This window comes from Taurulus bubalis, assembly GCF_910589615.1.
Source record: "Taurulus bubalis genome assembly, chromosome: 8".
Taxonomy (NCBI): Eukaryota; Metazoa; Chordata; class Actinopteri; order Perciformes; family Cottidae; genus Taurulus; species Taurulus bubalis.
In genome coordinates this window covers 29143581-29158227 of record NC_136596.1, presented here as the reverse complement: position 1 = coordinate 29158227, position 14647 = coordinate 29143581, and the positions used below count along the sequence as shown (strand labels likewise).

The 14647-nt window shown below is 40.3% G+C and overlaps 1 protein-coding gene across 1 annotated transcript in view; it reads right to left on the bottom strand.

Moving 5' to 3' along the window:
* The window catches only part of pnpla7b (patatin-like phospholipase domain containing 7b), a gene marked incomplete at its 5' end in the record, with an annotated part of 33267 nt that overhangs the window by 18264 nt on the left and 356 nt on the right, over positions 1-14647 (bottom strand). Inside the window, 13 exons of the mRNA XM_079222985.1 lie at positions 1348-1425; positions 3061-3210; positions 3506-3582; positions 3919-3990; positions 4335-4428; positions 9101-9181; positions 9470-9598; positions 9946-10026; positions 10109-10268; positions 10662-10802; positions 11257-11351; positions 12142-12215; positions 12507-12627. Of these exons, the coding sequence (XP_079079111.1) occupies positions 1348-1425; positions 3061-3210; positions 3506-3582; positions 3919-3990; positions 4335-4428; positions 9101-9181; positions 9470-9598; positions 9946-10026; positions 10109-10268; positions 10662-10802; positions 11257-11351; positions 12142-12215; positions 12507-12627 (1353 nt within the window). The remainder of the gene's footprint in view (positions 1-1347; positions 1426-3060; positions 3211-3505; positions 3583-3918; positions 3991-4334; positions 4429-9100; positions 9182-9469; positions 9599-9945; positions 10027-10108; positions 10269-10661; positions 10803-11256; positions 11352-12141; positions 12216-12506; positions 12628-14647) is intronic.

The following is a 14647-nucleotide window of genomic DNA, read 5'->3' as shown; positions in this document are numbered from 1 at the left end:
TTAACCCATCCTTAGTAATTAAGGAGCAGTGTGCTGCTGTGAAGCACTTGCTCAAGGACACTTCAACATGCAAACTATGAGGAGACCGGGGATCGAACCGGCGACCTTGTGGTTTCAGGACGACCACTCCCCATGAGCTACACATACATAAAATGTCATCAATAAATACGAAATGCCTGTACTTTTATTGAAATGTTTACGTGACGCTTGTGCGCACAGGACTGCCAAAACAAAAACAGCAGAAAAGCCTCTCTCACGGAGATCGACTTTTTGTTGGAGCAGTGGGGCGAGAACATTTTTCTTCCGCCAAAGTGGGGCGTGACAAAAAAAGTTTGAGAACCACTGTCCTAGAGCGTAAACGCGTGACCCGCGTTGATGACGTGTCACCACCGTGGCCCGCGCCAGAAATAATGCCGGCCAGGTGATGTGAGGCGATGGTCGTCAGAGGAACCAGTGAGGAACCAGTGAGGAACCAGTGAGGAACCAGTGCTGACATGTTTCTCAGCCGGTACAAATGATTGATTATGAAATGAAATGATTATGAGTACCTTGCTATCACCTGGATTGGTCTACTTCCAACTGAGGTGACAGGTTGCCGCGTGCTTTTCTCAGGACCTCTAGTTAGAGACTGCAGTATGCTAGCTTATTAGCTTTTCTGTTGAAAAGATAACTGAGACTTCTGCTTATAAATGCTTTGTAAAGCTCACAGAACATACTTAACTAATACTTAACTAGTAACTAGTAGTAACTACCTGAATTAATCGTAACATTTATTAATGCTTTGTAAGTCCTCACTTTAGTAGGGGTCACAGAAAATACGTAACTAACGACTAGTAACTACCAGAATTAATCATGAATTGCAGTATTAAAACACGTTCATAAAGCACATGTTAACATAGTCCCTAACCATGAATGCACATCTAAATGTATAAATAAATGCATGAATAAATGACATTTAAATCATTGTTGGATCATTTACTAACACTTCATTTAATATTAAGGACTTATAAATTATCTTATTAATCATCTACAAGTCCGTAATACTTCATTTACAAATGGTGAATCCATCATTTCTAAAGTATGAAAACCCAAGCTTATTAATCATGAATGAAACATTTATAACTGTGTTTATGAATTGCATACTAATGAGTTAATAATGAGTGTTCATGCTGGAACAATGCTTTATAAATGATGAATTAAGCGTTTACTCAGGCTTTACTCATGCTTTACAGTGTGTAGTTATTATAAAGTGCTACCAAAGAAACACATGCATTTGGTGCTTTAATAAACGGTCCGACAAAGAGCAGCACAGGTGAGCTTCTGTCGGTGTCGGCCCGGCACACTGACCTGGTCCCCCTGGTGGGCCACAACAGAACCGGCTTTGACTTGCCGGAGATTCACCCTCCCCTCCAGCAGGCTGGGGTTCTGATGAAACAACACAGGGACATGTCAGTCTCTCTCAAGGCAGGTTTAACTACCTCAACAAAAATGGATTCATGATTACAAGATCACCTAAACCAGGGATTCCCAAAGTGTGGTGCGCGCTGCCTCTAGGGGGTGCACGAGAGGAAAAATGTAATGGTGGTCTAATGGTGTAATAATTAATATTAAACATAATTTAAAAAAAGAATTAAGTAGGATTTTTTAATTATAAAAAATCCCTTTGTAAGATTTACATTTAATTGCAATTAAAAACATACAATTTAATAAATAGATGCACTTCCGGTCCGGCTGCCAGACTGTCTTTTACATACTCACTAGCTAGCCTAGCTTGTGCACCTAGCGTCATTTCATTCATTCAGCAACATCCATGAAAACATGTTAAACTGGCTGAAATCAGGAAGCTGTCAGGTGGGACATCTGAAGCTATCAGCAATAAAAGAGGAGAGGGACAGAGAGAGAGGGAGGAACCGGAGGGAGAGAAACAGAGAGGTGCTGGGGAGAGACCGGGAGAAGAAACCGACCGGGAGTCGGAGGAAGAGGAAACGCAGGAGACCGAGAAGGAGGAAGAGATATCAGACAAACCGGGAGCATAGAGACCCATCGAAGAGTCAAGGTGAAGAAAGAGGAGACGAGAGTGAGCATCAGACTGGGAAGAAAAGAGGAAACATGATGACAATTCTCTGGGTCTGGGCTTCACTTGGATTGGAATGCAGATTGCCCGAAGCCACAGTGCGTGTTGTGCAGTGAGGTTCTGGCTAACAGCTGTCTGAAGACTCTTATTTGCTCCGCCACCTGAACACCAGCATGCCAGTGCAAGTCAGAAGCCCCTTACATTTTTAGATCCACATTGGAAGAGTTACAAAACAGCCAAAAACAATTGCAGTCTCATCCATGTGTTGGGTCTACACCAGGGATTCCCAAAGTGTGGTGCAAGCACCCCTGGAGCCTCTTTTTTATTTATACCTGTTTCTGAGCCTATCATGTGCCACTCTTTGTTCTTTACGTGGTTACTGTGTTTAAGTAAATACATGTGAAATGCACTCTGCCTCTGAGCCTGTGTGTGTGTCCTCGCCATCCTTATTGCTCTTTAAAAGTGACGCCTTGTGTAACTGACATTTATACAGCGGACTAAATCTTGTAACAAACGCCACGCGCGAGCAAACAGTTCTCGCATTGGTCCGATTCTATGCGGCTGTAAATAGGCTCTGTTGCGTTTTTTTTTAAGGTGTGGAGGATTGGGGGTGCGTGAACCCGGTCGGGATGTAGAAGGGGGTGCGTGGCCTAAAAAGTTTGGGAACCGCTGACCTAAACAATAATATTTCACTAATTTAACAGTATTTCACCATTGCTCCAAACGTAAAATAAGAATTAGGATTGAAAAAAGATGCAGAAAAATGTGTTCATGCATTTGTTACTTCTAGACGAGACGACTGTAACTCCTTATTATCAGGCTGCTCGAATAAGTCTCTTAAATCTCTCCAGTTGATCCAGAATATCCTAGAGTCTTAAAAAGTAGGATTGGCGCCAGAGCCTTCAGTCATCGCTAAATTAAAAAAGTAAAACAGGGGAACTGTGTGTGCTGAACAGTCTCACAGCCAAATAAAGAGTGTGCTCTACCTCTATTTGGATGACCTGCAGCAGATCCTTTTTGGCAGCTTGGAAAATGGCGTTAATTTTATTGTGCTGGACGTTTCCTGCTCCAGCATCACTGTAGTGGTACACTGCAGACGGAGAGGGCTGCAACGTCACCGTCTTCTTCAGGATGGACTGAGGAGACAGAAGTGTTTTTCAGAAAGACACGAAAGCACAAAGTAAATGCTCATTCTAAGTATCAACACCTGGTCTGTAGCTATGCAGAGTACTAAAGGATCCATTGGTTCTACTGTGGAACATTGTAGTGTACAGCTTCAATACATAGCATTCTGTTACCGTGCTCCTTCTCTTATTGGCTCCACAACATTGTTACCTTGCATTAGTAATCTAGGAGCAAACTAGTCTAAAATAGATCTGTGTAACTGACAACCAGCAAGAAGTGCAAGAAAGAACATCCTTTTCCAGAGACCTTCACAGGAGGCAGAGTGTCTTCTCTGGAAACTTGAGCCCGTTCATATACTGTCTTGAGGTTGGCGGACATTGCATCTGCATAATACAAAAACAGAGTCATTGTATTGCAATAATACTCATTGATGATTGCAGCCAGATGGACGAGCACGTCCTGGATGTGTGAGAGAAAGAGAGAGAGGCTGCTGTGTAGAAACTGCATCCAAAAAGTGTTTCTTTAGGTTTCTTTACAACGCAGATATCTTGTGTACGCCTTTGTTATCTAGAAAGAGGTCTAAAAATAGTTTAGTATTGAGGTACATGAGACTATCACTGTTGTTTCAGAATGATAGGACTGGGCTGTTTGTTGTAGGTGTGTGAGTGTGTGTGTGTGTGTGTGTGTGTGTGTGTGTGTGTGTGTGTGTGTGTGTGCACCTGTAACAGCCAGCGGGGTGGAGGCAGAGCGAGCCTTCTTGTATTTAGACGTGTCAGACAAACTGGACCTTTCTGTGGTGGGGTGGAACAAGAGAGGATGAGCAACACACAACGCTGCTGAGGAACACACACAATGCTGCTGAACACACACAACACTGCTGAACACACAACGCTGCTGAGGAACACACACAATGCTGCTGAACACACACAACACTGCTGAACACACAACGCTGCTGAGGAACACACACAATGCTGCTGAACACACAACACTGCTGAACGCACAACGCTGCTGAGGAACACACAACACTGCTGGCGAACACACACAACGCTGCTGAACACACAACACTGCTGAACACACAACACTGCTGAACACACAATGCTGGCGAACGTGACTTGTTGAGCGCTGTGTTTCTGACCTGCGTTCTCCTTTTCAGAGCCCATGTCATCAGGATGGGAAGGCTGCCGGCGGAGAACATTGTTCACTGACACCAGGGAGATGGCTTGTCTCTCCTGCAACACACAGGAACCAACATGAACCAATATGAATCAATATGAACCAACATGAACCAACATGAACCAATATGAACCAACATGAACCAATATGAATCAATATGAACCAACATGAATCAATATGAACCAACATGAATCAATATGAACCAACATGAACCAACATGAACCAACATGAACCAACATGAACCAATATGAACCAACATGAACCAATATGAACCAACATGAACCAATATGAACCAATATGAACCAACATGAACCAATATGAACCAACATGAACCAATATGAACCAATATGAACCAACATGAACCAACATGAACCAATATGAACCAATATGAACCAACATGAACCAATATGAACCAATATGAACCAACATGAATCAATATGAACCAATATGAACCAACATGAACCAATATGAACCAATATGAACCAACATGAACCAACATGAATCAATATGATTAAACATGAACCAACATGAACCAATATGAACCAACATGAACCAATATGAACCAACATGAATCAATATGATTAAACATGAACCAACATGAACCAACATGAACCAACATGAACCAATATGAACCAACATGAATCAATATGATTAAACATGAACCAACATGAACCAACATGAACCAATATGAACCAATATGAACCAACATGAATCAATATGAACCAATATGAACCAACATGAACCAATATGAACCAACATGAACCAACATGAACCAATATGAACCAACATGAACCAATATGAACCAACATGAATCAATATGAACCAACATGAACCAATATGAACCAACATGAATCAATATGATTAAACATGAACCAACATAAACCAATATGAACCAACATGAACCAATATGAACCAACATGAATCAATATGATTAAACATGAACCAACATGAACCAACATGAACCAACATGAACCAATATGAACCAACATGAATCAATATGATTAAACATGAACCAACATGAACCAACATGAACCAATATGAACCAACATGAATCAATATGATTAAACATGAACCAACATGAACCAACATGAACCAACATGAACCAATATGAACCAACATGAATCAATATGATTAAACATGAACCAACATGAACCAACATGAACCAATATGAACCAATATGAACCAACATGAATCAATATGAACCAATATGAACCAACATGAACCAATATGAACCAACATGAACCAACATGAACCAATATGAACCAACATGAACCAATATGAACCAACATGAATCAATATGAACCAACATGAACCAATATGAACCAACATGAATCAATATGATTAAACATGAACCAACATGAACCAATATGAACCAACATGAATCAATATGATTAAACATGAACCAACATGAACCAACATGAACCAACATGAACCAATATGAACCAACATGAATCAATATGATTAAACATGAACCAACATAAACCAACATGAACCAATATGAACCAATATGAACCAACATGAATCAATATGAACCAATATGAACCAACATGAACCAATATGAACCAACATGAACCAACATGAACCAATATGAACCAACATGAACCAATATGAACCAACATGAATCAATATGAACCAACATGAACCAATATGAACCAACATGAATCAATATGATTAAACATGAACCAACATGAACCAATATGAACCAACATGAACCAATATGAACCAACATGAATCAATATGATTAAACATGAACCAACATGAACCAACATGAACCAACATGAACCAATATGAACCAACATGAATCAATATGATTAAACATGAACCAACATGAACCAACATGAACCAATATGAACCAATATGAACCAACATGAATCAATATGAACCAATATGAACCAACATGAACCAATATGAACCAACATGAACCAACATGAACCAATATGAACCAACATGAACCAATATGAACCAACATGAATCAATATGATTAAACATGAACCAACATGAACCAATATGAACCAATATAAACCAACATGAACCAATATGAACCAACATGAACCAACATGAACCAATATGAACAAATATGAACCAATATGAACCAACATGAACCAACATGAACCAATTTGAACCAACATGAATCAATATGAACCAACATGAATCAATATGAACCAACATGAATCAATATGAACCAATATGAATCAATATGAACCAATATGAACCAACATTAATCAATATGAACCAACATGAATCAATATGAACCAACATGAACCAATATGAACCAACATGAATCAATATGAACCAACATGAACCAACATGAACCAATATGAACCAATTTGAACCAACATGAATCAATATGAACCAACATGAACCAATATGCACCAATATGAACCAATATGAACCAACATGAATCAATATGAACCAACATGAATCAATATGAACCAACATGAATCAATATGAACCAATATGAACCAACATGAATCAATATGAACCAACATGAATCAATATGAACCAACATGAACCAACATGAACCAATATGAACCAATATGAATCAATATGAACCAACATGAATCAATATGAACCAACATGAATCAATATGAACCAACATGAACCAACATGAACCAATCTGAACCAACATGAACCAATATGAACCAACATGAACCAATATGAACTAACATGAATCAATATGAACCAACATGAATCAATATGAACCAACAAGAACCAAAATGAACCAATATGAACCAATATGAATCAATATGAACCAACATGAATCAATATGAACCAACATGAATCAATATGAACCAACATGAACCAACATGAACCAATATGAACCAACATGAATCAATATGAACCAACATGAACCAATATGAACCAACATGAACCAATATGAACCAACATGAACCAATATGAACAAATATGAACCAACATGAACTAACATGAACCAACATGAACCAACATGAACCAATATGAACCAATATGAACCAACATGAACCAACATGAATCAATATGATTAAACATGAACCAACATGAACCAATATGAACCAACATGAACCAATTTGAACCAACATGAATCAATATGAACCAACATGAATCAATATGAACCAACATGAATCAATATGAACCAATATGAACCAACATTAATCAATATGAACCAACATGAATCAATATGAACCAACATGAACCAACATGAACCAATATGAACCAACATGAATCAATATGAACCAACATGAACCAACATGAACCAATATGAACCAATTTGAACCAACATGAATCAATATGAACCAACATGAACCAATATGCACCAATATGAACCAATATGAACCAACATGAATCAATATGAACCAACATGAATCAATATGAACCAACATGAATCAATATGAACCAATATGAACCAACATGAATCAATATGAACCAACATGAATCAATATGAACCAACATGAACCAACATGAACCAATATGAACCAATATGAATCAATATGAACCAACATGAATCAATATGAACCAACATGAATCAACATGAACCAACATGAACCAATATGAATCAATATGAACCAACATGAACCAATATGAACCAATATGAATCAATATGAACCAACATGAATCAATATGAACCAACATGAATCAATATGAACCAACATGAACCAACATGAACCAATCTGAACCAACATGAACCAATATGAACCAACATGAACCAATATGAACTAACATGAATCAATATGAACCAACATGAATCAATATGATTAAACATACGTATGTATAAAATCTGTTTCATACATACGTTTTGATTTTGTTCAGATGTGTATATATCAGTCTATATGTTACTGGTTAAGAGTAAATGAAGATGACACACAGCAAAAATGAAAAGGTTTCAGGTCTGCCTATAAAAAAAGTCACTTTCAGGATGATTATCTCTTTGAAATGATGCATCTGTAATGTCCAACTCTAACCCAAATCATAGCTCAATATGTGAACATTCTCTAACCCAAATCATAACTCAATATGTGAACATTCTCTAACCCAAATCATAGCTCAATATGTGAACATTCTCTAACCCAAATCATAACTCAATATGTGAACATTCTCTAACCCAAATCATAACTCAATATGTGAACATTCTCTAACCCAAATCATAACTCAATATGTGAACATTCTCTAACCCAAATCATAGCTCAATATGTGAACATTCTCTAACCCAAATCATAGCTCAATATGTGAACATTCTCTAACCCAAATCATAACTCAATATGTGAACATTCTCTAACCTAAATCATAACACAATATGTGAACATTCTCTAACCCAAATCATAACTCAATATGTGAACATTCTCTAACCTAAATCATAACACAATATGTGAACATTCTCTAACCTAAATCATAACACAATATGTGAACATTCTCTAACCCAAATCATAACTCAATATGTGAACATTCTCTAACCTAAATCATAACACAATATGTGAACATTCTCTCTGCAAAGGTTGACTTTGATAAAGTGAAGCAGAACCAAGTTAGAGAGGGTTTAGAACAGAGAACATTCAGACGAGGTCTCCAACATTTGCATTGGGGCACATTTGCTCACATTTGTGACATTTGAATTTCTTCATGTACCAAACCATATATTACTTATGGTGTTCAATACATCCAAATACAGCAGTTTTGGGCTTTGATTCACAGGATTTTAAGACATGTTAAATATCAGAGAGCAGCTCTGGAGTCAGTTAAAGCGTGAAACAGTACCGGGTTGAAGAGCTCCGTGGTCAAGCCGAGGTAGTTGTGTAGGGCGAGGAAGGTCACCCTCTGGAGGCGCACCATGATTATCTACAGAGGACACACACACACGCACGCGCGCACGCACACACACACACACACACACACACACACACACACACACACACACACACACACACACACAGCACTGCTTATGGCTGCAGAAGGGAATGCTTGTTATTCACTGGGGAATAGTACGACATGGGGACCTCAAGTCACTTGCAAAGAAATGCAGAGGTCAAGAGTGAAGAGCGTCAAGAGCGACAGACATGGGATGAGGATCACAGACCCCTCCTCGCCTGCAGGTGTTACCCGTCCCAGGCATCAGGGAACACTTACCTGGATGACACGGATCAGAGTTTCAGGATATTTCTCAAAGACCGCCTGGAAGGCTGCGGCTGGAAGACGCAGGATAGTGGAGGAGACGGCAGCTCTCGCTGACACCGTTTTGTAGGGTGCAGGATAGCCCTGATGACAGGGTGAGGAAACAAGTGAGTCACGCAAGTCTTCACAAAACAGACGAGATATACAAGATCTGAATAAAAAGAAGGGCAGTGCTGGATGGTAGAAGGGGTATGCAGGGGTTCAGCAGGTGGAGGCGAGTTGGAAGAGATTTACATCCATGTCTGTTAAAATGTTATCACTTTATCCTATTAGACATTTGTATGCATTTGTCAAACTAGCACAAGATTTCTTGAGTTACGGACAAAAACCGAACGAGTGCCATGAACTAAACCTCCATCAGGCAAAGCGCTCGGCTCCCTCCACACGATGAGCGGTGTAACGTTTAATGATCTGAGAGGACGGAGACGTACAGTGATGCTGTCGAGGATGCTGAGCAGACTGTGCACGCTGTCTCCGGGCAGAACTTCCTTCACCACGACGTCTGTCCCGTCCTGCAGCAGGAAGACACAGACATCTCAACATGACCGCCTCCTCACTGGTCACCAGTGCACGACTCCATCGCTCTGGTCTTACACTCTCGTGGATGCACAGCTCTAGGCGGCCATCTTGAACCACGTAGATGCTGTCGTCGGTGTCTCCCGGGCGGAACAGCGCCTCCCCCTGGTGCAGCTGGATCAGCACCATGTGACGACACAGCTCCAGGAAAAGAGGCTTCTCGAAGTGGCCCAGCACCCTGGGGACAACACACCTGTCACTAGTCCTGCTAATGGTCACTACACAACAGGTACAACAGTTACAACTATGAAAAGTCCAGTTTAACCGTATTAAATAGATAGATAGAAGTGCTACATATGCACAGATTAGATCTGGTTCGGTCCTGATAGCGATACCTGTGCTTTGGGTACCGGCCGATACCGAGTACCTGATACCTGATCTGATGGAGGACGACCCGCTCCACCACCGAGCCACAGTCACTTCAACTCCACTTTTAAATCGATGTTGTGTGAGAAAGGAGCGGCTGTGAATCAGACTAGACTTCTAGAAGTGCTTCATGTCTACGTGGCTGCATGCAAACTGCTCCTGTTCATGTGTTCATGTGAAACTAAGCCTCACACGTTTTCCTTACCTGACATTTTTCAGCATGTACAGCACCTCAGATGGCAGATGGGAGTTCTTCACGTCAAACTCAGTCAGGTCCGCCTCCAGCAGGCAGGGAGGAGGCTCCTTGGGCTGCAGGGTGGGGGGCTCCTTCCGGATGCGCAGGATCCTCAAACACACACACACACACACACACACACACACACACACACGTGTGTCAGAGAGGTATTCTTCATCCTAGTAACAATGAACTACTTTGATTTGAAACTCTCTAAACTAAGTTTCTCCCCTTCAGAACTGGAGTTTACCTTTTTCTGAACTCCTTAAAACACCTCTGTGTATTTATATTACACATCTTTCTTACTAGTACATTTACGTTTATTTATTCTTGCTTTTAAAGGAAATTCTGAACAACTCCTCAGGTCAACGAGGGTTTAGATATTGTATATTATAAAAACAATATCCAATATTTAGTGGAGCTTGTATATTATGTATATTCCCTGTTCCTTTGTATCTTAAAATACCACTTTATCTTCTTTGATAAAATAATCTCAACTCGAGGTGGACTTTGAGTTGTTTCTAAACTGAAGAATGAACTTTCACCTGCAGAAAAAGAGACTCACTTGCGAGCGATAGACAGGACTTTGGTCCTCTTCCTCACTCTCTGGCGGGAAGCTGAGTTTGAGGACGAGGTCGGGGCGGAGGACAGCGTCTGGACCTGCAGCAGGACACGTTTGGGGATTGGACATGTTGGCATCATATTTATATACATAGAAGTATTAAAATCGCCTCTTTCCGTCCAACAGAGAAAGATATGAACAGCGCATCAGTTGAAATGTAAGGAAACATCAGCAGCAGAAGGATATTTACAGTAATTATCACAGGTTCATAAAGACAAGTGTTCCTAAAAGAATGATTTTTCTGTTACAATAGAACCTCTGACAGCCGACGTCACGGTGGGATCAAGTTACACTTCCAAAACAAGGTGCGGTTTGGTGCCAGAATCAATTTTGCACATATTTGAGATGATAAACTGTGGTTCTGAGCTCGAGGTAACAGAGAACTGAACATTTTTCCATTCAGATAGTTAAGGGTTCGAAAAATGTATTCTAATAACAACTAAATATGTTGTCATATTTGCTTCAGCTGTTTCTCTATTCTCTAATCTTTTCAGAAACACATATTTAGTGTAGTGTTTAACTCACTGACACGGTTTCTCATGAGGAACACCAAGAGGAACCTGCTTGTTCTGATGGAGTATCTGCCTCATGAACTAGTCAGGATACAGTGACAACCAGGGCTCTCAAGTTTTTAAGACAGGTAAGAGTGACATATCCTCCTCCTCCTCCTCCTCCTCCTCCAATCGTTATCTTAGCTTTAAATCTGTAGCTTTAAACTAGCTTGTGGGTTTTCCGCGGGTTGCCAGGTCTGATCCTTCATAAGAGACGTGGCCCTCTGCAAAGCGTGTTCCATGTCTGTAAGAGGATGGTGCAGAAGAAGGCACTGACCTTTCTCATGATCTTTCGGCCGTAGAACATCACCTTGTCTCTCTTCCTGAAGCGATAGTGTGGAGTGTCGGCCTCTGGAACACAGACAGAACATGTGCAGTCTGGCCTTTTATTCCCTGAGAATAACTCATTCACTGACGACTTCCTTTCTTTTTTTAATACGACATACAGTATCAACAACCTTTACCATCTACAAAATGATTAAATAAAAACTAATCAGTTGAGCCATAAATGCATGCTTGTATGGACTGAACAACGCTTAATGTTGTCTCTGACAAAACATCCAATATTGGAACAATCATCACTCTGACCCTATTAATACGTTAGCTGTGTATCTGGGTGTACTTTGCACATCATTCTTATACTAATGTCTCCGAAACAGAGGGAGAGGCACTGACTTGACCGTTTGTATCTTCTGTGAAGAAGGAACACAACGACTCCAACGATAGAAACCACTGTGGCAGCTCCGATCAGCACAGCCGTCCACTGGAAGAAAAACACAACCAGTGAGCTCAACTCCGTCCTTTAAAAACACTCAAAATGACCTGAAGACGAGACCAGAAGCTCCAGGAGACTCTCATCGCTACCAGTCCTGTTCTCAGTGACATCAGGACAGCCAGGGTTCAGACACATCCTGACCAGTGGGTTCATGACTTTAAACCAAAAGTCCATGACAAACATTTAGTGAAGTCTGGGTGTAAACAGTAAAAAGTGAGTAAATGTAGTATTTAAACTAACAATGAGAACACAAAGCATACAGTAAACCTTAAATGACTCAAATGATTTACATGACTTTTACTAAACTTTTGGGATTTTATTTTTTTCAAGGACTTTTCCAGACCTGGAAATGACCATTTTAAAACTCTATGACTCTTCCAGGTTCTCCATGAGCGTCAGAACCCTGAAGTATAAATAATTTTCCAGTTGTTAAGAGTCCATATTGGCCCGTAGAGGTCTTCAGGTCTGGACTCTGATCCAGCGTGGGAAACTTCCCGTTTCATGGCAGAGACGCTGTTTTGCCACCACGACAAATTAAAAAGCTTCTCTATTGAGCATCGCAAAGGTCTTTAAGATCGTAGCGATCACATTTGAAGTCGGTCTGGTGAAATCTCTGGGAGGACATTTTAAAATATATATATATCTCCAAAGGCTTTTGAGCCAGAAATCTCCACGTTAGTCGCCTTTCCATACATGGAACGTTCTCATTCCTCTTTATACTTTGCAGGTTTTTACAGAGCGGTTAGTTCATACATCATTCACACACATTGCATTACCAAACACACGAGTGCTGACAGTGTTTTCGGCTTTCTGCAGTGTTAAGGAGAGATATGCAACATTCCCTGTTTAAAAAACCTTTGACTCCATTTTGTCAAACAAAATGAAAGAAGACTTTTGAAATTCTGTTCAGGTTATTATGGAAATTAGAACAACTAATATTCTCACTTTTAAACAGAATGTTCAGAAAACGTACGATTGTATAAAGTGACTCCCCAACCTTAGTGAGGTCTGTTCAAGTAGTCGTATGAAACTAGGGCTGAACAATTTGGGAAAATAATCTAATTGCGATTTTTTTCCTCCAATATTGCAATTGCGATTTAATATACGATTTGTATCCTCTCTTTTCCCCAACAAAACATAATGAATGATTTAAATCTGACCAACACAATATTAGATACATTTAGTGTCAAATGTTCTTTCCCATTGGCTGGGCCTATTTGTTAGAATTAAATAAAAAGAGGAGTGGGAGGAAATATGAATTTATTTAATCCCATCCACTTTCCACAACTCAACATAATTTATATATTTGTATATATTTAGCTTCCTGATTACTAATCAACACATCTCTCTCTCTATTTTGCACACACACACACACACACACACGCACACACACACACACACACACACACACACACACACACACACACACACACACACACACACACACACACACACACACAGCGACATGATAATTCACCAATGGCAAGATGTAGTCTGTGCCCAGAACACTGGAGCCTCGTCCCTTCACTGCGCCGTGCAGCCAGCTCCATGTCTGTCGTGATGCAGACGTGTTTCTCCTCGTTGAGATCCCAGCTCCGAGGTTGAAACCTCCGTCAATAAAATGGACTGTCAGACTCTGGTAAGGCTCAGCTGTGCGGCTTGACCACAGATCAGTAGTGGTAGCAAAACAGTCCACCGTTTTAAGAACAGTTTTATAGCATATTTTGATCATAACTTTGAACATCCAGCATGATATGAGCAAGATTTCCCCAAAATGCCTCTTCAAGCCGGCACCGAGTTTTTCCAGATGCTTCAAGACCTAAACAACCTACAGAGTTGTAAGACCCCTCTGTAAAAGTTACAACCTTTATGCCTAAACATGCTCGGATTGGTGCATGCTGGGTATTATTATTTGCACAATTTCCCGCTTAAGACGTGTGACGCGCTCTAAGAAACCTCCCACGACCACGGAGGCCTGCAGAGTCGAAAATGTTGAAGTTAGTAGGAG